At 33.5% G+C, this 24,673-nt stretch overlaps 3 protein-coding genes and 2 pseudogenes across 7 annotated transcripts; 2 read left to right on the forward strand and 3 right to left on the reverse strand.

Moving 5' to 3' along the window:
- Positions 1-6,232: 6,232 nt before the first annotated feature.
- LOC109795345 (E3 ubiquitin-protein ligase RSL1-like) lies at positions 6,233-10,092 on the reverse strand (annotated as a pseudogene). The gene is made up of 3 exons (XR_014432612.1): positions 9,382-10,092; positions 8,017-8,658; positions 6,233-7,801 (listed from the first exon to the last, which is right to left on the reverse strand). The product of XR_014432612.1 is annotated as an E3 ubiquitin-protein ligase RSL1-like (transcript).
- Positions 10,093-10,814: 722 nt separating this feature from the next.
- LOC109797753 (sulfite exporter TauE/SafE family protein 3) lies at positions 10,815-20,660 on the reverse strand. Of its 2 annotated transcripts, none has more exons than XM_083071214.1 (8): positions 20,058-20,660; positions 14,351-14,551; positions 14,194-14,258; positions 13,827-13,854; positions 13,646-13,745; positions 13,475-13,561; positions 13,256-13,307; positions 10,815-12,738 (listed from the first exon to the last, which is right to left on the reverse strand). In XM_083071214.1, the coding sequence occupies exons 2-6, from the start codon at positions 14,547-14,549 to the stop codon at positions 13,513-13,515; spliced, it is 441 nt and encodes a 146-aa protein (XP_082927340.1). In that variant the 5' UTR covers positions 14,550-14,551; positions 20,058-20,660; the 3' UTR covers positions 10,815-12,738; positions 13,256-13,307; positions 13,475-13,512. The 2 variants fall into 2 exon arrangements, with proteins under 2 accessions (XP_082927340.1, XP_082927341.1); XM_083071215.1 differs by having other exon boundaries at positions 13,646-13,736; positions 20,058-20,658.
- LOC145956447 (uncharacterized) lies at positions 15,199-15,828 on the forward strand. Its single transcript, XM_083072046.1, has one exon. It carries the CDS (start codon positions 15,199-15,201, stop codon positions 15,826-15,828), a length of 630 nt encoding a protein of 209 aa, XP_082928172.1.
- LOC145949353 (putative cysteine protease RD19D pseudogene) lies at positions 19,995-20,543 on the reverse strand (annotated as a pseudogene).
- A 284-nt stretch (positions 20,661-20,944) lies between the features above and the next one.
- LOC109800848 (RING/U-box superfamily protein) lies at positions 20,945-24,416 on the forward strand. Of its 3 annotated transcripts, XM_083071216.1 has the most exons (3): positions 20,973-21,662; positions 21,974-22,094; positions 23,792-24,208. In XM_083071216.1, exons 1-3 carry the CDS (start codon positions 21,495-21,497, stop codon positions 23,902-23,904), a joined length of 402 nt encoding a protein of 133 aa, XP_082927342.1. In that variant the 5' UTR covers positions 20,973-21,494; the 3' UTR covers positions 23,905-24,208. The 3 variants fall into 3 exon arrangements, 2 of the variants coding, with proteins under 2 accessions (XP_082927342.1, XP_029126591.1); XR_014432613.1 differs by lacking the exon at positions 21,974-22,094 and having other exon boundaries at positions 20,945-21,662; positions 23,792-24,416; XM_029270758.2 differs by lacking the exons at positions 20,973-21,662; positions 21,974-22,094 and adding an exon at positions 22,852-23,484 and having other exon boundaries at positions 23,792-24,407.
- The last annotated feature ends 257 nt before the right edge of the window (positions 24,417-24,673 follow it).

Raw genomic sequence — 24,673 nt, forward strand, 5'->3', positions numbered from 1 at the left:
TCAACACTTGGTTTGGATGGTGTTGAGGCCAACATTTGGTTTGGATGTGTTGGTTACATCATGGATTATACAGTGGTGTGACTTAGTTTTGGATGTGGAATATGTATACATATGGTATGGATTGTATACATTGGTTATGGATTATTTTATTATCATAAAATATGTATACATTGGCATGGACGTGTATACATTATATTTTGGGTTGGTCTATTTTTAGCTTGAAAATGACTTGGTCTGGATAAATACTGTGAATAAATATCTGTTTAATGATATTTTATTATGATGTACTATGGTTGGTTTTATATGTGCTAACCCTTATATTTCCATGATGTGGATTGTGATGATCTCACTATGTGGGGGAGCAGATCAGGTATGAGGCTTTGAGATAGTAAGGAGTCTTTTGGATAGCTGCTTTGAGAAGTGGCTAGGTTTAGAGCTTGACCAGCACCTAGGATGTCTTATTTTGATGTTTTCATAACGTTGTAATTACATTATCTTTTTGGATTACTGTATAACTTTACTGAGGATGATAACTCTGTTATAAAAGATTATGTTATATATTTTGGAAACAATTTATATGTTATTGTATATTTACACTCTAGCGTTGCTGGCTTTTGCTCTATTTTCTTTATTTTATATTATTTTATTTTGGTTGGTTATTGATGTGACGGCCTAGGGTGGGTCGTTACATCCGCCACCACCGTCGTGGTCGCCAACTCCTCCGATCTGAAGCGGCAGCGCATGGACCAAATCAAGGAGAAGAAGCCGCTGGACGACTCGCGACAGCTCTTCTAGCGGCTGTGGATCGACGAAGACGAGATTAAGTAGCCCTGATTCTATATCACATTCTTCAGAGAAAAGAACTGTCCTTTCTTTGAGTCTTCGTAGGGAAACCTGTAGAAAATAAGAGACGAGTAATACTAAAAATTGTGTGAACGTAGCAACTCACTGTACTTTCATTGAATAAGAGATGGCCTTTAAATAGCCATTGTACAACGTACCGAATTAACAAAACGATAACAAAATATCTTATCAAAACAGATCTTATCAAAAAACTATCTTATCTAAAATGAAACAAGCAAAACAGATAAACTAACTCGGATATCTCTAAAATTTAAGATTATCCAACAAAACTCCCCCATAAGCTTAAATTTCTCCTTCTTCTTTCATTCCGAGTAACTTCCTTAACTCCTGAAATGTTGTTGCAGGCAATGGTTTTGTGAAAATATCATCTACTTGCTCTTTACTTCCTACGTGTTCGAGATCCACGCTTCCTTCTTTCACCTTCTCCCTGATGAAATGAAATCGGACGTCGATGTGCTTACTTCTTTCGTGATTGATTGGATTTTTGGCTAACTCGATTGCTGACCTGTTATCTACTCGGATCAACACTTTCTCAGCTTTCATAATCTCCAGTTTGCTTAGCAAGTTTCTAAGCCAAACTGCATGTTGGACACTCCAAGATGCTGCTACATACTCGGCTTCACACGTCTCACTCTTCTCAATTGATCCGATCTCCTCATCCATTGTTTTCTTCCATCTCTCATCAAGTACGGCCTCTTTAAATTTTATATCTTCTGTTCCTGTCAATAAACATACTACATGTAACTCGTCAGTGAAGTTGTAGATGTCTTGCAAGCTCCGAGTTCTAAGCTGCTCAGGTTCATCATCTTCCTCAGAATGCTCATTGGTCCTATCCGAGCTTCTCCCTATCATCTCCGAGCTCTCCCTCTCAGAGTTCGAGCTCCCCGAAGTCTTTTCAGAGTTACTCTAGCTCCACTCACTTTCCTCATCTACTTGGACATCTCGACTTACCAGAATTTTACCTGTAACATGGTTGTACAATTTGTAGGCTTTTGCCTTTTCATCATACCCAATCAAAATATACTTCTTGCTCTTATCATCAAGCTTCGTTCTCAGCTGAGCTGGAACATGATCGTAAGCAAGGCTTCCGAAGATCTTGAAGTGATGTATACTCGATTTTTGTCCACTCCATGCTTCTTGAGGTGTCACATCATCCAATTTTGAATGTGGGCACCTGTTCTGTATATATATAGCACACTGCACTGCCTCTGCCCAAAACTTCTCAGGCATATTCTTCCCTTTAAGCATAGCTCGGACCATATCAAGAATAGTCCGATTCTTTCTTTCAGCTACTCCATTTTGTTGTGGTGAATATGGAGCTGTGAAAAAACGTTTTATACCTTGCTCTTCACAGTATTCCATAAACTCTGCCGATGTGAATTCTCCACCTCTGTCCGACCTCAAAGCTTTAATTTGCTTGTTAGTCTCTTTCTCCACCATGACTTTAAACCTTTTAAAAGCTTCAAATGCCTTTGATTTTTCTTGCAAAAAATATACCCAGGTCTTTCGAGAGAAATCATTTATGAAAGAGATGAAATATTTCTTACCACTGAAGGATGCATGAGAGATCGGTCCGCACAAGTCAGTGTGTATCAGGCCAAGTTGCTCCTTTGCTTTGTACTCGGACGAGCTCGGAAAACTTGTTCTTGAATGCTTTCCGAGTACACACGCTTCACAAAACTTCTTGTCAAACTCAACACCACGTAGTTCGAGCACCAACTCCTTCCTTGATAGCTCGACCAAGCCTCCAAAGTTTAAATGCCCAAAACGAAAATGCCACATCATGGCTTCATCCTTCACGTCCAGCTTCAAGCACTTATTTTGAAGGATGTTCAGCTCCAGTTTATACATCCGATTCTTTTTCATCTCTACTCGGGCTACTAAACGATCATGCTTGTCCTTCAAATAAAGTACTCGATCCTTCATCAAAACCGAGTTGCCTTTCTCCATCATCTGCCCCATGCTTAAGATGTTGCTCTTAAGTTCGGGAACGTAGTAGACATTCCTTATTTCTCCAACTCGTCCATCCTTCTACATATGCTTGATGGTTCCATGCCCTTTTACCGCCACCTTGGAATCATCCCTAAATCACACGAATCCAGCCTTCACCTTGATGAGTTCGTTGAAGAAATTTTCTTCTCCACACATATGATTGCTCGCTCCAGTGTCCAAATACCAGATCGAGTTGTTTAAGCAACCCGAATCAAGCTCGGCCTCTGACTTCTCATCTGAGCTTGGAAGCTCAACTGCTGATCTCTCCATGCAACTCAAGTTTAGCTCAACCTCGGAGGCATAACTCGGACGTAGCTTGGTCTCCGAGCTCTGCGTCATCATCAAAATTCCTACTTCCTCGTCCTCTTCTTCTGTGAGAAGATTCTTCTCTTTCTTTTCACTTCGGCTTTTAACTCGGCAATACTTTGCTATGTGACCGTATTGCCACAGTTGTAGACATTTGCTGATCTGCATTCCTTTGCGTAGTGGCCGTGTTTGCCACACTTATAACATTCCACCTCCGACCTTGGCTAACTTCCTTGGCTACGATCACCTCGTCCTTGTCCACCTCCATGATCACCTCGTCCTCTACCTCGTCCTTGATCACTTCCATGATCACCTCGTCCTTTACCTCGTCCTTGACCTTTTGAACTTCGGCCCTGAGTGTTCCGAGTTCCATTCAAATCAAGTTGCGCCTGTAATGCTTGATCAAGAGTATCCTTCATCTTCCTCCTCCTTTGTTTGTGGGCTTCGAGTGACCCAACGAGCTCTTCCACTGAGAGAATTGATAAGTCCTTTGACTCCTCAATTACGCATGCAATACTCTCGAAATCATCTGTAAGTGATCTCAAGATTTTCTCCATAATTCTACTTGCTGGCATTGGCTCTCCATTCCTTCCGAGTTGGTTAGCCAACTTCTCCACCCGAGTTATGTACTCGGATACTCGTTCCTTATCCTCCATCTTCAAACACTCAAACTCTCCTCGAAGAGTTTGAAGTCGAATCTGTCTAACACGGTGGTTACCTCTGTGCGCAACCTCCAAGATCTTCCATGCTTCCTTTGAAGACGCAGCGTTTGCAATCTTCTCGAAACCTGATTCATCCACGACATTGTACAGAAAATACAAAGCCGATTTGTCCTTTACTCGTGTCTTTTCCAATGTGGCAATCTAAGCCACAGATTGGTCTTCGTCCTCCTCGGGTTCTTGGAACCCCTTCTCCACTATGTCCCATAGACTTTGGGAACCCAACAGGGTCTTCATCTGTAAACACCAATTATCATAATTAGTTTTCTTTGACAGTTGTGGTACGGTCATTCCATTAACAACCTTCGCCATTACTCTCTCCTTTTTTTTTCAAAACACACACAGGCGCACACTGCTTTCCTCTCACACTCGGCACTCAGAGCATAAAACTCTGATACCAATTTGTAGAAAATAAGAGACGAGTAATACTAAAAATTGTGTGAACGTAGCAACTCACTGTACTTTCATTGAATAAGAGATGGCCTTTAAATAGCCATTGTACAACGTACCAAATTAACAAAACGATAACAAAATATCTTATCAAAACAGATCTTATCAAAAAACTATCTTATCTAAAATGAAACAAACAAAACAGATAAACTAACTCAGATATCTCTAGAATTTAAGATTATCCAACAAAATCGGCCTGACAAGGAGGCTAGAGGAAGGAAATTGCTCAAGTGAGCTTGAAGCAACAAGGGCAATGGGTTCAGTTCCCACGCGGGGCAAAACGTTCATAAGTAGAGCTGCTCCTGTAATTCCAGGGAGATAATGTGTTTTTGAATCAGTTCTCAAAAGCAAGAGGCACAAACAACAAAACCTCCGGGATTGAAGCTTTTCATGTCGGGGTGAGGTCAATTGAGGGTTTTGGGTCTTCGGGGTGGCGGTGGAGAACAGGTGCGGGCGGGGAATTGGAAGGCTCCTGATGGATCGGTCCGGTGACTGCGAGGCGACGCTGCGGCGGCTAAGGAGGCGCTCCGCGCGACGGAGGAGAATAAAGGGGGTTTGGGAGACTAATTTTTTAAAAAAATTTCAAATATGACGTGGTAATTTACGTGGAAAATGAGGTGGCCATGTGTGCTGACATGGCATACACTATTGGGTGATGATGTGGCAGTCCGTTTGCCACATCATCATTTAACAGAGGAGACTAAAATCAGGTACTAAATTGAAAAAAAAATATTAGTCAGGTAATTTAAACAAAAAAATTAAAAATAGTAATCTAAAAATCGAGCTAATTCAAGGTAGTTTAAACATAGTTTTAAAAACCGGACCGGTCATCGAACCGGTTAAGGTATTGGGTCGGTGGGTCAAAGGTTGAACTAGTGAGTCACTAGTTGAACCGTATGACTTGATTTTTATTTATTTTTATTAAAAAATATTCATATTAAATATATTTTATACTTATAAATTTTAATAAATTCATATCTTATTTTAAATTTCAAATTTTATATCTTATTTAAAATTATTTTTATTTTTATTTTGTAAAAAATATATAAAAAATTACATGTTAAACTGTATATTAATACAAATTAAAAATATAAATAATATGTACATATATAATATGCTTGCAATTGATATCACAAAAGAATATATGTAATATCTACATAAATATTATATTATTAAATATATAATTTAAAATTAATAATATACTATAAAAGTTATTTAAGTTGTATATTATAAACAAATACATTAGAACAAGTAGACATTGTTATATTTAATAAGAATCTTTGTTCTTCCATTAAGAGATTCAATTTTCATTATTATTTTTGTGGTTTATGGTCCCTTAAATTTTTTTTAAAAAGAAATAAGAAAAAAAAGTGGTTGAACCAGTTTGACCCACCGGTTCACCTGTTGAACCGGAAAATTGACCGGTTCAATCCGGTTTGAAACGGATCGACTGCATAACTGATTCAACTTAAGATTCGGACCGGCTAGACCATCGGTTCTCGGTCCAACCGCTCCAACCGGCCGGTTCGATCAGATTTTTAAACACTGAGTTTAAACATATTTAATTAAGCCATTAAAATTTGATAAATGCTACAAGTATATTAATTCATCTTTATTAGAAATTATGTTTTTTTTTCCTCATCTTATTTAATAAGTCGCTCTTACATTTATAATTTTTTTTTAATAAATTTAACCAATAGTAAAAAGTGTATTTGAAAATTCGTTTGCATTAATGCAAACAGAAATTTACACATTTCTATGCATTAAAATAAGAAACAAAAATTCTTGTCTTTTCCGTTTAACATGGTTTTGTTGATTTTCAATGATAAACCAAACATGTACAATATGTGTGTTAGATAACACATATTAGACAAAGTGTTTCTAGTACTCCTATTAAAATTAAAAAAATTTAACAAAATAAATTTAGCAACACATTCCAACACATTTTTTAAGCATATTTTTTTTATTGATCGAAATTCTAAAATTTTGTGAGTACCGGTTCTTATTTAATTATTCTCATGATTTATTAGTTTTCAATAAATTTTCAATAATAGAAAAGTATATATTCCAACAAGTGTATTAGAAAAATGTTGTCCCATACTGACTTACATTGGAGATAGGATAAATGATTTATAATCCCACTAAAAAATCTCAAAGAGATTAATAGTTACCTCTTCTCTTATATGAAGTAGTGCCTTACCCTAATTTAAAACTTCAATTATTAAAAAAAAAAAATTAAAAAAAAAATTAAAAAAAAAGTGTTGTCCGTACTCATCTTATAACAATTTATATTCTAAGCCCATGTCAAGAGAGGCCCAACCCAATAATAACAAAAGGATAGCATACATGCAGGACCAAGCGCCACACAGAATCCCTTTTCAGAAGGCAAGCAAGCACTATAGTTGTAAGGTCCCCATGTCCATCATTTTATGTAATTCAGTATAAATTACACCAGTTCTAAATCCTTGTACATGAGTTAACATAGCTATTCCACGCTTTCATTACAGGACTTCTATTCTAGTTTTGCCATGTTTGAACGATGAGATAGAGATAAGGAAGAGGAGTGATAAACTTTATTAGAGTGAGTATATAATAGCTTTTGAGGTGTAGTGTATTGGTATGTTTATATATGTGCCTTCTTATAAGCTTATTTGATTTTCAAAACAAGATTCTGGTTTTCTGCAAAGGCTCTAAAAAGATGTTGTGTTGTTGCAAAACAAATTAATGGCTGATTGTTTTTAATTACGACCTTACTGACACATAGTCACATACTAATTATTTTCTGATATATAGCATCAAATCAACTAACAATATACGGTTATTTTCATGCAATCAAAAACTTAGAAGACGAAGTTAAAATACAATAATAACTAGTAAAACCAGTTAAACCGTAATTGTTTACTTTTGGCAATTCAATAAGTTAGACCACTAGTTAAATTCAAGACATAAGCATCACATGATTTTACTTATTGGAAGTTATTTTAGAGATTCAAAAAACCTCATGTTGTCGACCTGTAGCTTGACAATGCCTATTTCCATACACAAAGCACCTTAGAATTTTGGTTAATTTCTTACTTTCTTTTCATATTAAAGAATATGTGCAGAAAAATAGAAGCCTAAACCTAATATACTTGAAATCTTATCACCCCATTGTCAAAAATAACAATCATTTGACTATTAATTGCATCCGCCCAAGAGAAAAAAGCATCTGATAATTAATATGTACAAAGATTTTATGTCTATATCAGAAAACCTACCTGTGCATCTTAAAACAATACATAGAAGACTGATCATCAGGTTTATAGAAATATAAAAGTGATAAATCAGGTATCCTAAAATTAACATCCATAAAACTAAAAAACTATGATTTCTTGCCAATTGTACTTACACGTACCCGGTTCAATTAGATCTTGCATAGATGTCCAAACCTCCAATTCTCCCCACAACAGTAGCAGAAGTTGCATCCACACCTGGAAAAGACAAAATTGGAGTGCACAGTCACTTTTCATTTTTTTTTTTTATCAATTTGGACCAAATTTAGAAAAGTTTTTTAAATTTTTCAATAAAGAAACTCTCAAAAAAAATTCTAAACTTGTATTTAAACATGTTCATAATCATGTAACAAAAATTACATTAATTTGAGTCAAAAGGCATTAATAAAATGATCAATGATACATAACACAACCTGCAAGTAATATGTTCACATCCTTCACGTCTCTGCACAAACATATTGCACTGAGGACATTTCTGCCAATTTTCCCCTTCTGCCAGCTTGAAAACTTGTTATCCAACTCTTTTTCATCCATATTCGTCTTCATTTGGAAATCCTGACAACTCATGCTTCCATGCCAAGGGACCTTACACTGTGCACAAAATAGCCTATGACAAGAGGGGCACTCAGCACTGGTCACAACTTCTCCTCCATCATTCACCAACAACACAGAACAATCCTTATAGGGGCAATAAGTCTTCTCCAACCCAACAAGCAAAGACTCGCACCTCGCAGTTTCCCATCTAACAACAACTTCAGCGGGCAAAATGGCGTGGAAAAACTGAGGCTCCAATTCCACATGACAGTTAGGGTATGGACAATTCACCTTGAGAATGTTCTGGTGTATTTGAGTAGCCACATGTTTGGATATGCAGAGAGTACAAAAAGGGTGGTTACACTTGCCATGTAACATATCAGATACCGGTTTGTAATCAAAACATATACCACAGACGAATGGTGAGCATAGAGCAGTCTTCTCTTCATCATGATCATCTTCAAGGGAGGATTTTTTCTTCAACAAATTTTTAGCAGCTGATAAGCACTGAGGCTTCACATCTGAGTTTTACCAAGATCAGAGGTTAAAAACCTAGCCTAGAAGAGAAAAGACGATTTTTTTAGATACACCATGGTATCCTTAATCAGAAGTTAAGAACTAAAACTCTAGCATCACCAATAATAGATCCATTTTTTAAGTCTCTCAATGTCACTTAAGATTTGAAAAATTTTCCTATTTTTGCTTCAATGAGATATTCTTATATGAATTCTTAGAATAAAAACATATTCTTATTTTTTAAACCACTAGATTGCAATGGGATGACTCTCACATGTAGAATCGGTTCTTAGCAAAAAAAAAAAAAAAAAAAAAGAAGGAAGAAATGAATCCATTATGAAACATGGATAAAGTGGATTACGACCTCAAATTAAGTTTTTTCATAGAAAAAGTTCTTCAATCCTAAGTGAGGTAAAGAAATCCATAAAAACTGCATTAAGAATACAAAATAGATTCTACTATTAGAAATGCTCCGATGATTTTTATATAAAAAAAGGCTTTTAAATTGTGTTATTCACGTCAACATGTAACAACTATAAATTTTATAAAAACCAGTTCTTATATTTAAGAACATAGTTAGAAACTCTATTGAGGAGATGACCTAACCTAGAAAATCAATAAGATCAGCTTAATTGATAGATAAAATAATATACATAAATTTAGTGGTGGATTCTAACCCTAACCTGAAAGAGAAAAAGAGAATGAAGCTAGAAGGGGTAGTTAGTTACCGATGGAATCAAAGGAAATGGAAGGAGCACCGTATTCGGGCTTGGTACGCTTGGTTTGGATGGCGGTGTGAGGGGCGTACTTGCGCTTGAAAGGTGTGGACTCTGTCTGGGATGAATACTGTGCTTCCTTTCCCATCGCCACAAACCCTAGATACACTCTACTCAGTCACCAAGATGATAACTGTAACCGATTGAGTGCATGGAATAATAAGGTTTTTGATAACGTACACGTTGTTAAAAATACAAAGGTTTAATTATTTTTTAAATATAATTTCACGTATTTTATATTTTAATTTTTATAGTTCAAAATATTTAATTTTCATCTTTACACATATTATTTTGTTTTCTTTTATTCTTTATCGTTTATTGTTAAAGAATAAAAAATAAAATTTATGGAACTATAACACTTCAAAAGACAAAAAAAAATATAAAAAAATTAAACATTTTGTGTACTACAAGATTTGATATTCATGTAATGCATAATTTATTTTGATTAGTTGAATAATTTGGTATTCAATTGATTATATAATTAAAAATCGACAACAATAGTTAATATAAAATATAATAATATTAAGATAAGTAAAAAATAATGTTTAAAAATAAATATATACTAATTTGTTATTATAAATTTTTGAAAATTTCTTTGTAAATAATATTAAAATATATATTAATTAATAAGGACGTGAATTTTGTTTTTCTTATAAGTACATGTAAAATTTTTTTGATAATTAGCTTTTAAACCCAAATAATTAAAATGGATAAAATATTAAAAAGTTTAAATATTAAGAATTTGTTATCTTTTGATCGAAAGAATCATTTTTATACCGGATAAAGATTCTTATGATTAAATTCAAATATATTTCTTATATGAATGACAAATACATTTAATCTCCATAATTCTATCTAACAAATATAGTCACCTTCAAAATGATTAATTATTATGTGCTAATTAATGTTAAGAAGAGAATTTTCAAAATAGTATTTATCCAATTTTTTCTCTTATTTTGCAGATTTCTGCATAACTATTGAATTTTGTAGAAATATAATAATCATCAGTAATTATTAAAATATTTTTAACCAAATTTATCTTTGGTATATTTTTTAGAATTATTTTCAATAACAATTTTTTTATAATATTACAAAAATATAATAATGATTAATAATTATTAAAAATTTGTTATGTAAATTTTTGGATTTGACTCCTCTAAAGTGAGAAAATTTTACTTTAGAGAATAAAATACAATAATAATAATTGATTAAAAAATCAACAATAGATATTATAATTAATATGTATGGAATTTATGGAAAACGTGTGTGAATATATCAAAAATTTGTGTTTTATAGAATATAATTGATATAAACAATTTATTTGCTAAAATTAAAAATGTTTTACACAAAGTTGTACATTAATTAAACTTAATTGGTAGTGCGGCTTTAAAATAGTCATAGATTTCTACTGAATAATCAATTAGTTTAGTTAAGAAACAAAGATAAATTTCTTAATACAATTCTGGAAAACACAAAACTGTTGTGAAGGGTTTAGCTTAGAAACTACACATCTCCATCTTTAATTTCTAACCCTGTACGAGCAAAGGTCTTCAAACCCCATGTACTCCTTCTTTTCAACCCTTTTAATATTGAAGTTTGCTATGCCTACTCCACCTGTAATTTGGAAAAGAAAAAAAAAAAAAAAAGTTAAGTCATTGTAAATTTGTAATATACTACTTGGAATGTGAAAGCATGTGTTTTCTCTAAAGTAATTTTCTTTTTGAAGTAAGCAAGTAAAAATGTATGCTCACTATTTGTGTAATTTGAAATGCATTGTGTTATTAACTCATCATCTTATTACCAAATCATGTTGATGAATGAGATGGTGTGGCAAAAGAATAAATTATTATTAAATTTTTGTATAAAAAAAACTACTTTGAAAACTTTTATCATATGAGTATATTCCAACTGATTCAGCCTAAATTCATTGATATTTTATTCATATTTTTTACTCACTATAACCAAAAGCAAGACAAGTTGTCTTTTGTATTTTAATAAAATAATGAGTAAACAGCAGCCACAAGTTAGTAATATAGTACTGATACAGTAGTACCCCTGATCACTAAAAGGAAGAATCCAAAAGAATCTCCGAAAATTGCACTTGCCACTCACAAAAACTGTGAGCGCAAGGATGAAAATGATCAAAGAGGTTCTCCCCAGTATAGCAATAAGCTTTCTCACCAAATGCTGCCCAGAAAGTGCAGCAGCAGTGGCTACAGCTACAAAGTAAAGTGCTGCATGATAATCAAAACATATTAGCAAGTAATTTAATTTGTACTTTTAGTGTAACAACCTCCTTCTTTTAGATTTTAGTTTAATAGTTATCTAAATAAAAGATATCATCTTTGTTGTGGAGGTCGGTCCAACTTATGTTCGATCTACCCCTTTAAAAGATATAACTAGTCAGGATTTATCTAATATGAGTCTTAGATAAAACCGAATTAAGGTTTTACGTTAAAAAAATAGACTTAACACATGACACATGAATTAACAATGACAATAGCCATATAACATAACTACGTAACAAAACTTTTTCGCATAAATCACCTTATATAAAGAGACTCCTACACTATGTATTCACTCTCTTTTGAATATACTTGATCTATATACTGAAGACCTTGTAGTATCACCACAAGAACTTGGTATCGCCATCACCGGAACTGCCACCCCACCATCGGAAACATAATCCTCCACTATATTTCACAACAGTCTGGTATAAAAGTCAAGTAATTTTGCATGACATGACAGCTTATGATAATATTACACTATTTATTCTGTCACTACATATATTATTTATTCTTTCTTTTAACCAAGTAATTAATCACTTGGGCCTAACTATGTGTCTGCACGTGGAAATGATAGAATTACTCCTCTAATTCCTTTAATTTATGTCCATTGATCCGTACTTACCGTAAGGAATCGGGAAACGTTTGAGAAGGTAATATTCCACCACTGACATAGATGCAGAAAATGTCATTGCAAAAGTGGATGTAGCACTTGAAACTTTGGTAGAAAAAAATCCCAATGAGTGAGTTCCAGGTGGACCAACATTAAAATAGTCATACAAGGATAAAACGTACGTACCTGAGGAGGAATTCCTAATCCAATGAAAAGGGGGTCCCAAGATGAATCCTCCACCAAGGCCAAGCAAACCACAAATTATGCCAGCAAGTATGCCACAAGTGCAATATAGAATTATTTGCCGTTCACTCAAACGTGTTTGTTGATCACCCTTTGAGGATATCACTCTCTGCCCTTTGTATATAGAAGCACGGCTTCATATAAAGTTGTTCCAACAGTGACAGGGACCTGAAACACAAGGGGACAAAAAGAAAACAATCATCACCATAATTGATAAGCTAAATTACTAAAAAAAAAAAGTTTAATATTGGTCCTTTCGATTCAATTGAGACTATGACATTAACTCTATGAAAACGTGGCACAATAATAAAATGGCACATACTTGTCATGTGTACAAGAAATTAAAGTTGCTAATGTCAATTGAACAGAAAGACAAGACTAAATTGAACTAATTAAAAAAAAAAAAAAGATTAATTTAGCCTAATTAAGATTATAGCATATGAAAAAAAATTGATATTATATTGGTGGTTCAATGGTTCAGGTTCTGCATCCAAATTTGAAGTTAAGGCCAAATCAAAATCTTGATGTTCAACACTTGATTTCATAACCCCACATTGGCTTGATTAAGTTGGAGAGTGGGAACTATAAGAAAACTTTGATTTCTAGCCGTTAAGAACATCGTTGCTTATAAGCAACCTCCACTAAACCTCCACTAGAGATGCTCTTAATGTGTAGTAGTGTGTACCTGCAATTAGATTCAATACCCAATACATAGCTGAGCAATTTGTAATGTAATTCTGTTTCAAAAAAAAAAGGCATATATTAGCATCAATCTAAGTTCACCAATGATCTTCAATACATGCAATAAAATGAAAAACTGATATACCGAAAAACAAATATTTAAATTAATGTACCAAAAATGTTAATTAAAAAAAATGAGTTGAAAAGCTCATTAGACACTAACTTTTCCTATCTGTAGTGCAAGTATCAAGATCCACACAGTTACAAGAAGTCCAAGTTCCTTCCAATAAATATTGTCAATAACAGAAACCTGCAGAGCAGTTTAAGATTTTATTAGAAAGAATAGGCGTCGAACACGGAAATACTAGCAGCAACAATCTGCATTTTCCACTACTTTTTTCCTTGGTTGGTTGGTATTTGTTTGACTTCCATTGACCGTGTCTTCTGTTTGAAGTTGTGCAGCATTTTATCGGTTCTTCCATTATCTGATTGGACTGAAAATTAGCATGACATGCTTGATGACTGCTATACTAGTTTATATCAGAAAAAAAAAAAAAAAAAATCAAAACACTTACCATTTAGCCGTGAATTCTGCCTAGCTTCCTGGAAATACAATTTGGATGCATTAAATCAAAGCAATAAAATTCAAAAAAAATAAATAAATTATGTTAATATTCAATTTAGTCCATGAAAGTGACATCTTGAATTGCTTTGGTCCTTAAAAAGTGCATGTCTATGTTAGTCCTTTAAGGGATGTATTTGTTTACAAGTTGAACACTTATAAGTAGGATAAACTTGTTACCAAATTGACACTTTTGATAACCATTTATATAGAAGAAATATTTCAAGGATGAAAGAACACAAGTGCTTTACTTTCAGAGACTAAATTGTGTATTAATTCAAGTAAATTTAATTTATAAGGATGAGGTATGTTTAAGCAACCTTCATAATAATGGTTTCTTTTTTCCATGTTTGGACACCCTTTAAGAATGCATTGACTGAAAGGCCTGTTACACATCCAGAGTCCAGACTACATCATATGATAAGTAAGCAAAGAAAAAAAAACTAGAGCACAGATTCAACCTTAAGCAATTCATACCTATGAAAACTACTATTAACAAAGTTGTTAGCATCCAGTCAGGGAAAATCACATTGAAAGCAACTCCAATACTGATTCCAAGCATCAACATTGGTTGAAAAAGAAGTGCTAAGTCATAGTCAATCACAGGCATGTCAAGAGTTGGGTGTCTTTGCCTCAAATTGTAGAAAACGGTTGCTCCCGCACCACCCGTAATCATGCCTTCAACAAAAAAAAACAGAAAAATACAGAATTCACCCATATAAGAAGTACAATATGATCATGGACAATTCAAAATTGACAACATGCTCATATTGTATCTAATTTGAGTAACCATGGTCAGAACAAGCTTAAAACTTGTTACAATCACAAAGCAAATATGTGTTTTTAGTAGAGTTTTACAAAGGATATTTTGTCCTTTTTGGTTTAATTATTTTGATATTTAACATATACACACTACAGAAAATGAGTGCACATTAGTCCTTGCCAGTGTTTAACCTTTTTTGTTTTCTATTAAGAATTATATTTGTTACATAAAATAAAATAGAAGCATAATACCAAATTATTAGTTTTTCTTTTATGTATTTTTAGTTTCTGTTAGCTTTTTTTGTTTTAGTTTTAGTTTAGTTTTATTTTCTGTTTTGTACAAATAGGTATTCTTTTCACTTTTGTAGCCAATCTATCATAATACAATATTTTTCTTTCTTTTGGTTCTCCCTCTCTTTTTTTTCCTTTTCTTTAAAACCTGTTATGGTATAGGAAAGCTCTGCTGCGCATCTTCATCAGTTTCATGGATATCGACTTTACCTTGGAGGACATGAAAGACCCCCACAAGTCCATACTACATTCATCCCAATGAGAATCCTTCAATGGTTCTTGTATCTCCACCTCTTACAGATACCAACTATCACACTTGGTCTAGATCAATGATGATGAGCTTGTTGACAAAGAATAAAGAAGGTTTCATAGATGGAAGCATTCAAGAACCAAGTGCCAATAGTTCTATTCGTGCATTCTGGCAGCGCTGCAATACTATGGTTCTTGGATGGTTAGTTCGTTCGATAAGTGCAGAAATTGCCCAATCAATTATATGGAGAAGCAAAGCATCAGAGGTTTGGGCAGAATTAAAGGAAAGATTATCACATGCAGATCTTTTTAGAATTTCAGAAATTCAAGAAGAAATCTATAGCCTTAAGCAAGGTGATCTATCAATTACAAAGTATTATACGAGTATGAAAACCTTATGGGATGAGCTTGAAATCTTGGATCCTATACCCACCTGCATATGCAACGCAAAGTGCACCTGTGATGCTCTCATGAATCTCAACAAGCATAGAAATACTAAAACTACGGTGAGATTTTTGAGAGGTTTGAATGAGCAATATTCCACCGTAAGGTCCCAACTCCCAAATCATGCTCATGGACCCTCTTCCTCCCATCAACAAGGTATAGTCTCTTGTTGCACAGCAAGAAAAACTAACCAATTAATTTGGTATTAAAGCAACCTTGAGATAGGTTTCTTTGTGTTCGATCTTCAAAGTCATTTTTTAGAGGACAAATTACTTATTGTAATTTTGCACCTTTTCAATTCACCCTTCTATACTTTTCGGTATCACTAATTTTGCTTGTTATACTTTTCTTTATTAGTTTAACCTAAACGTTAAAGAATAATGTTTGATGATAAAAAAAAAAGTGTATAAAAAACAAAAAATTGACAAAGGATAACATTAAATGTAATTTATTCTTCTTTAAAAATCAAATTTGGTCAAAAAGAAAACAATCATCACCATAATTGATAAGCTAAATTACTATAAAAAAAAGTTTAATTTGGTCCTTTCGATTCAATTGAGACTATGACATTAACTCTATGAAAACGTGGCACAATAATAAAATGACACATACTTGTCATGTGTACAAGAAATCAATGTTGCTAATGTCAATTGAACAGAAAGACAAGACTATATTGAACTAATTAAACAAAAAGATTAATTTATCCTAATTAAGATTATAGCATATGAAAAAAAATTGATATTATATTGGTGGGAATTAACAATAATTTGGCATTTGTTTGGGATTTAAAAATTTCAGAAAATAATTCGATAACTTTGGGATTTAAGATTTATTTAATAATCCAGAGGTTAAGTCATAAATAATAATAATATGAGATTTAGAATTTAGGATTTATTTAATTATATTCAAGAAATATTTCAATAATTTGGGATTTAGAATTTATTTAATCATTCAGAAGTTAACTTGGAGATAATAATAATTTGATATTTAGGATAATTTTATTTAATAATTCAGGGGAGGAAATAATCCAAAATTTTAAAATTTTTGGGATTTAGGATTTACTTTAAACATTCAAAGAAAATATAATTCAAATTTATTTAATCATTAACAATAATTTGGGATTTTCAATTTATTTTTATTTAATCATTAACAATAATTTAGGATTTCTAATTTGGGGTCGGAAATAAAAATAAAGAGATTTAGAATTTAGGATTTATTTAATTATACTCAAGAAATATTTCAATAATTTGGGATTTAGGATTTATTAAATCATTTAGAAGTTAACTTGGAGATAATAATAATTTGAGATTTAGGATTTAATCATTAATGATAATTTAATGATTAACAATTATAATTTGGGATTTCGGATTTAACAATTTGGGAATCATCAACAATAATTTAGGATTTCTAATTTGGGATTTCGGATCTAAAAATTTAGGATTTATTTAATCATTTAGAAGTTACCTTGGAGATAATAATAATTCGAGATTTAGGATAATTTTATTAAATAATTCAGAGGAGGAAATAATTTATTAATAATTTATTTCATCATTAATAATAATTTAATCATTAACAATAATAATTTAGGATTTCTAATTTGGGATTTTAGGATTTCTAATTTGGGATTTTAGGATTTAATCATTCACAATAATTTAGGATTTCTAATTTGGGATTTTAGGATTTAATCATTTCTAATTATAGGGATTTGATAATTAACAATAACTTGGGATTTAATCAATAAAAGCATTTCTAATTTGGATCATTTCAAATTTGAGATTTAGGATAATTTTTATTAAATAATTCATAGGAGGAAATAATTTATTTAATCATTAATAATAATTTAATCATTCACAACAATTTAGGATTTCGGATTTCGATTTTGATCATTAAAAGGATTTCTAATTTGGGATTTCGGATAAATCATTTCTAATTTGGGATTTCACATTTAACAATAATTTGAAATTTCAGATCTAACAAATTGGGAATCAATAAAAGACCACGATTTTGATCATTAAAAGGATTTCTAATTTGGGATGGGATTTCAGATCTAACAAAGACCAATAAAAGACAACCCTAAACCCTAAACCCTAAACCCTAAACCCTAAACCCTAAACCCTAAACCCTAAACCCTAAACCCTAAACCCTAAACCCTAAACCCTAAACCCTAAACCCTAAACCCTAAACCCTAAACCCTAAACCCTAAACCCTAAACCCTAAACCCTAAACCCTAAACCCTAAACCCTAAACCCTAAACCCTAAACCCTAAACCCTAAACCCTAAACCCTAAACCCTAAACCCTAAACCCTAAACCCTAAACCCTAAACCCTAAACCCTAAACCCTAAACCCTAAACCCTAAACCCTAAACCCTAAACCCTAAACCCTAAACCCTAAACCCTAAACCCTAAACCCTAAACCCTAAACCCTAAACCCTAAACCCTAAACCCTAAACCCTAAACCCTAAACCCTAAACCCTAAACCCTAAACCCTAAACCCTAAACCCTAAACCCTAAACCCTAAACCCTAAACCCTAAACCCTAAACCCTAAACCCTAAACCCTAAACCCTAAACCCTAAACCCTAAACCCTAAACCCTAAACCCTAAACCCTAAACCCTAAACCCTAAACCCTAAACCCTAAACCCTAAACCCTAAACCCTAAACCCTAAACCCTAAACCCTAAACCCTAAACCCTAAACCCTAAACCCTAAACCCTAAACCCTAAACCCTAAACCCTAAACCCTAAACCCTAAACCCTAAACCCTAAACCCTAAACCCTAAACCCTAAACCCTAAACCCTAAACCCTAAACCCTAAACCCTAAACCCTAAACCCTAAACCCTAAACCCTAAACCCTAAACCCTAAACCCTAAACCCTAAACCCTAAACCCTAAACCCTAAACCCTAAACCCTAAACCCTAAACCCTAAACCCTAAACCCTAAACCCTAAACCCTAAACCCTAAACCCTAAACCCTAAACCCTAAACCCTAAACCCTAAACCCTAAACCCTAAACCCTAAACCCTAAACCCTAAACCCTAAACCCTAAACCCTAAACCCTAAACCCTAAACCCTAAACCCTAAACCCTAAACCCTAAACCCTAAACCCTAAACCCTAAACCCTAAACCCTAAACCCTAAACCCTAAACCCTAAACCCCTAAACCCTAAACCCTAAACCCTAAACCCTAAACCCTAAACCCTAAACCCTAAACCCTAAACCCTAAACCCTAAACCCTAAACCCTAAACCCTAAACCCTAAACCCTAAACCCTAAACCCTAAACCCTAAACCCAGTATGTAAATTCGGATATGTAAAACACAGTATTTCCATCTTTTGTGAAATTGTAGAAAACAACACAACCGAATTTCGGATATGTAAAACCGAATTTCGGATACGTAAAACCGAATTTCCAGTATGTAAATTCGGATATGTAAAACAGTATTTCCATCTTTTGTGAAATTGTAGAAAACAATGACACAACCGAATTTCGGATATGTAAAACCGAATTTCGGATACGTAAAACCGAATTTCCATCTTTTGTGAAATTGTAGAAAACAAGGACACAATCTAAACCGAATTTCGGATATGTAAAACACAGTATTTCCATCTTTCGTGAAATTGTAGAAAACAAGGACGCAGCCGTACGGACATGTAAAACACAGTATTTCCAATCTTTTGTGAAATTGTAGAACACAAGGACACAAACGAATTTCGGATATGTAAAACCGAATTTCGGATATGTAAAACACAGTATTTCCATCTTTTGTGAAATTGTAGAAAACAAGGACACAATCTAAACCGAATTTCGGATATGTAAAACACGGTATTTCCATCTTTCGTGAAATTGTAGAAAACAAGGACACAACCGTACGGACATGTAAAACTCAGTATTTCCAATCTTTTGTGAAATTGTAGAACACAAGGTACGGATATGTAAAACTTTCCAATCTTGGGAGAAAAAAAGAAACAGTATTTCCAATCTTGGAGAAAAAAAGAAAAGGGGATGCAGATATTCAATTTCAACTAAATGAAATGTTTGGAAACACGTTAGAAAACGTATTCAAATTCAATTTCAACTAAATGCATGTTCGGAAACACATTAGAAAACAAAAAGAATCACATCCTATTAACTTCTGAAGTTATAGGTGAAAATCATGTCGACAAGGTGCAACCAAACACATTATAAGTAAACAAAATTTCATACATATAAAATTATGTGGAAATTCGTATTCCCCCAACCCCAAACCCTTTCGTGCTTTTTTAAGGGGTAATTATTTTGCGAGCCTTTTCAACTTACTTTTAAGTCAAAAGTTTGCACGCATAACAAAAGTGTTAATTAAAATCAAAACACTAAAAAAATATATAAGCACATGCACTTAATTAAGGCAAAAACAAATAATTCTGATGAGAGGAAGAAAAATGAAACCCTAAGTTTATATAGACCTGCATTTTGACTTCAGTGACAGCTCCTTTCTCTCTCCAATCAAAATTCTCTGGCAGGTCATCCACCTCAAGCGGCCGCGCTACACCATTATTCGACGGGAAGCCGCCATTGACGCCGGTATAGAACCGCTGAAACTCGTTCTCGGTGAGATCGAAGAACTGCGTGACGCCGTGGACGGCAGTGGGGTCGAGCGCCTGGTACTCCGCCGCTCTGACCAAGTTGTGTGCGAAAATCCCTAAACGGCGCAAATACTCTTCCCTAGTGGAGTACCTTTTCCCGTAATTCTCCATGAAAACCTTGAACTTCTTCTTCGTGCGCAGAACCTCGTTGTCGCCAAGCCTCAGCTTCGTAGCCACGTCCTGAATCGTGACTTGGTGGCTTTCTAGGGCAGAGAAAGAGTGAAGCAAGAGACGGGGCCACCATTTTCGTGTTTCAACTTGATCTTCTTCTGCCTCGCTTTTAATGGTGTTTTCTTCGGTCACCATTCTAGGTTTGGGAGAGTTACGTGGCGGTGTATCGGAGGGTGTGTGAGTGTAAATTACTAGTGCATGGAAAGGTGGCAGCATGTGGTGATGAAGCTCGACATGCAGCGTGACACGTACGTGGCTACGGATGACAAACTAGATAATGTTTTTTTAAAGATGCAAAAAAATATACAAGCTTAGTTATATCTAAATCTTAATTCCTAATTTTAATTTTAATCTTATGTTAATAATATTAAATTTAGGATAATGTTTTATCTTGTTTTTCTGCCCTAGATATATTTTTTCAAAATAATAATAATAATAATAAATTATAAATAAAAAATATACCAACTTATAATTACTTTTGTGTGTGTTAATTTTAGTCTTAATAATATTAAATTCAGGATAGCCTTCTAGTTATATTTTTTTTTTTGTTTATAATGCAAATATAAATAATAATTTACGAATTAGATTTTCTATTTGATAAGAATTGTCTACTGAATTTTGTGACTCCGTTATATTGAAAAATGAAAATCATATAAATTTAGTCGTTCTTGTATGAAACTCCTATATATCTCTTTGAATGAATGATGATAACACTTTTGTAAATCCAACAACATCAAGGAAGGAACTAACATCCTACTTGGAGTGACGAAGACATCCATAATTTCATTTACCTTCATTTCATGAAGTAATGTTAGTTTACATTACTATAAGTTTATAAATAAGTGATTAGTTGGAAATTTGCATGAAGTAGGAAAAAAATAGAAATTAAATATAAAAAAAAGATAGTGGGAGGGAGAAAGTGGAAGAGAGTGGTTTTAATAGTGGGAGAGAGAAATTGGAAAAGAGTAGTTTTAAAGTTGTTGTAAGGATAAAATTGTCCAAAATTTTTGGAGAAAAAAAAATCCTAGAATTACCATTTATATATCTAATATACCTTTGTTGTTAATCTATAGCCATTTGACTTCCATGCACGAGTTTATAGGGTTTGTGGCAATGGCGAAGGAAGCACAGTTTTCATTAGGAACTAAACGCAAGTACGTACGCCGATCCAGCCGCACGGAGTTCGCCTTCGCCAACCACCATGCTCACAAAACCGCCGTTAGCGCACTCGCTATTCCTAAAACCGGACTAGGGGTAAGACTCTGAAACCTCAATTTCAAGTTCATCAGTTAAAAATATTTTCTCTTCATAATTTTAATAAAGCAAAAGACCACATATATTCGTCACTCACTGTTGAATCGGATGAGGGTTTCTTATATAAGTGCATTCTGATTTTTTTTTCCGCGATTGGAGTTCAGTGACTTGATTTTCACGTGTAGACACAAGAATCAACTTTTAAAAATATATTAAGAACTCAAAATGAATTCTACATGATCACTGCCTTCAATTCCATCGATAACTAAGTACCCTTTTCTGCTTCATTCTACTTTTTCCTTTTTGGCTAGGATTTTAAACTCCCCGTGAACTCAAATGAGAAGCCTCATCACTCAGCAGCTGCTAAAATTTTGTTCAAGAACAAACCCCGTCTTGATCATGATCATGATCACGGTGAAGCAAAGAAGAGTGGTCTGTCCTCGAAATTCCTTTGTGATATATGTTTTGATTACAAACCCTTGTCTGATAGGTTCAGAAAAGGCAAGTGCAACACTACAAGAATGTTTCAATTTAGAGTCGGCCAAAATCCGACTCTAAATCATAAAAGCCGACGCAATATTGTCGGTTATTCGTCGGTTTTAGGCCGACGCTAAATAAGTCGACACAATTTTTTTTGTGTCGGCTAAGCCGTCACTAATAAATTTATTTATTTTAATTTTTTATTGTTGATTAAGCCGACACTATGTTGACACAAATTTTATTTTATTTTTTTATTTATCTTCTTTTTCTCGCTTATCATTTATTCGTTCGTATTTTTAACATTCCTGGGACTCGATCCGTGAACCTTGAGGTCTTAAGTGAACTTGATAACCAAGTGTACTAGAACACATTATGCGTATATAACATTGAAAAAATTATTTTTATCTATCTGAAAGCACGTATATTATTTAAATATAACGTCAGCTTTTCCGACGTTTAAATTTATTTTAAGTTTAGCGTCGGAAAAGCCGACGCTATTCTTTAAATATAGCGTCGGCTTTTCCGACACTAACTTAATTTAAATTTAAATTAAATTAGTGTCGGAAAAGCCGATTCTATATTTAAAGAATAGCGTTGGCTTTTCCGACGCTAAACTTAAAATAAATTTAAATTAAATATTTTAAGTTTAGCGTCTTAAAAGCCGACGCTATATTTAAATAATAGCGTCGGCTTTTCCGACGCTAAACTTAAAATATTTAATTTAAATTTATTTTAAGTTTAGCGTCGGAAAAGCCGACACTAAATCTTAAAATAGCGTCGGCTTTTCTGACACTATTTGCGTCAGCTAATAGCTGACGCTTATTTTCCGCCGCTTATTCAGCGTTTTCTTGTAGTGCAAGCACCCCTTTTGCACTACCTGCATATCCAAATACGTGGCTACTCAAATGCGCCAAAATATTCTCAAGGTGACCTGTCCAAACCCAAATTGTTCTGTGGAATTGAAGCCAAAATGTTTGCACACCGTTTTGCCTAGGGAAGTTGTTGTTAGATGGGAATCTGCGAGGTGTGAGTCTTCAATTGCTGGGGAAAATAAGACTTATTGCCCCTTTAAGGATTGTTCTGTGTTGTTGGTGAATGATGGAGGAGAAGTTGTGACCAGTGCTGAGTGCCCCTCCTGTCATAGGCTATTTTGTGCACAGTGTAAGGTTTCTTGGCATGGAGGGTTGACTTGTGAGGATTTCCAAAAATCCAAAGGGAAAACACATGAAAAAGAGTTTGATAACATGTTTTTGAAGTTGGCCGAAGAGAAAAATTGGCAGAAATGTCCCAAGTGCTCTATGTTTGTCCAGAGAAGTGGAGGATGTGAACACATTTCGTGCAGGTTATGTCGCATATATATAGTTCATCTTTTAATTGTCACCGATTTTGTCTTTCAATTGCAGTGCAAACAACACACTCTTTTCCATACACAATTAAAATTTATTGAAAATTACACAAGTATGAAAGAGTCCTTTACTGTGAGAGATCTATCAAAAATTTTGATTTTCAATAAATTTCAACTGATCACAACAAGTTAGTAAGTGTATTTCTAACGCGTATCATCTATGTAATTTATTGTTACATGATAAATAATAATGGAAGTTTATATGGAAAGTGATTGTATACTGTGTCCAATTTTGTCTTTTCAGGTGTGGGTGCCACTTCTGCTACGGTTGTGGGGAGAAATGGATGTATGGACATGTATGCAACAAGCGTTGATCCACTTGAACCGGGTACAATTGGAAAGAAAGAAAAGTGTTGAGTTTAGTGTTTAAGTATTTAACAATTGTCGGTTGTAGACTTGTAGCCTTTTTAAGGATACCTGGTTTATCACTTTTGTGTTTCTAAAGTTCTAAACAACAAATTAGTCTTCTACATACAAGTTATTTTAGGTGTGAGCTTTCTGATATGGACATGTAAAACCTTTGTGCATATCAAATGCTGGTTTCTCTTTTTGGTGTATTCAATGATCATATATATGATTGTCATGTTTGACAATAGGGTGATGAGATTTTAAGGTGTTGTATTAGGTAGGCTCCGATTTTTCTGCACATCTTTAATTAGAAGAAACTAAACAAATTTTTAAGGTGCTTTGTGTCTGTTAGATCGCGAAGAGATAAAAACAAACAACGCAATTTGTTTGGAAACAGCACAGCCTCTTTTCAGAGTCTTTATATTGTGCCTAGCATCCTGTTTTGAAAATCAAATAATCCTATAAGAAGGCATCTAAACATATCATTTTAAGAAAATTGTTAAACATTTTTTTCATATAAATATTTTAGCCTCCCATTTTTAAAATGTTAACTTTTGGTTTTTCTTTTGTTAAAATATGTCAGATTTTATCTTTCTCACTAATTTTTGTTAATTCAATTTAATAGTTATATTTCATTAGTACATTATTTTTGGACACCAAAAAATTGTTGTTTTAAAAATGAGGAATTAAATTTGATTTTTTTACATATTTATGAAAAGAAAATGTTAAACCATTTTTTATTAAGAGGACAAAAATACTTAATCCTTCTAAATTTTAT

This window comes from Cajanus cajan, chromosome 3, assembly GCF_000230855.2.
Source record: "Cajanus cajan strain Asha chromosome 3, NIPB_CcT2T_4, whole genome shotgun sequence".
Taxonomy (NCBI): Eukaryota; Viridiplantae; Streptophyta; class Magnoliopsida; order Fabales; family Fabaceae; genus Cajanus; species Cajanus cajan.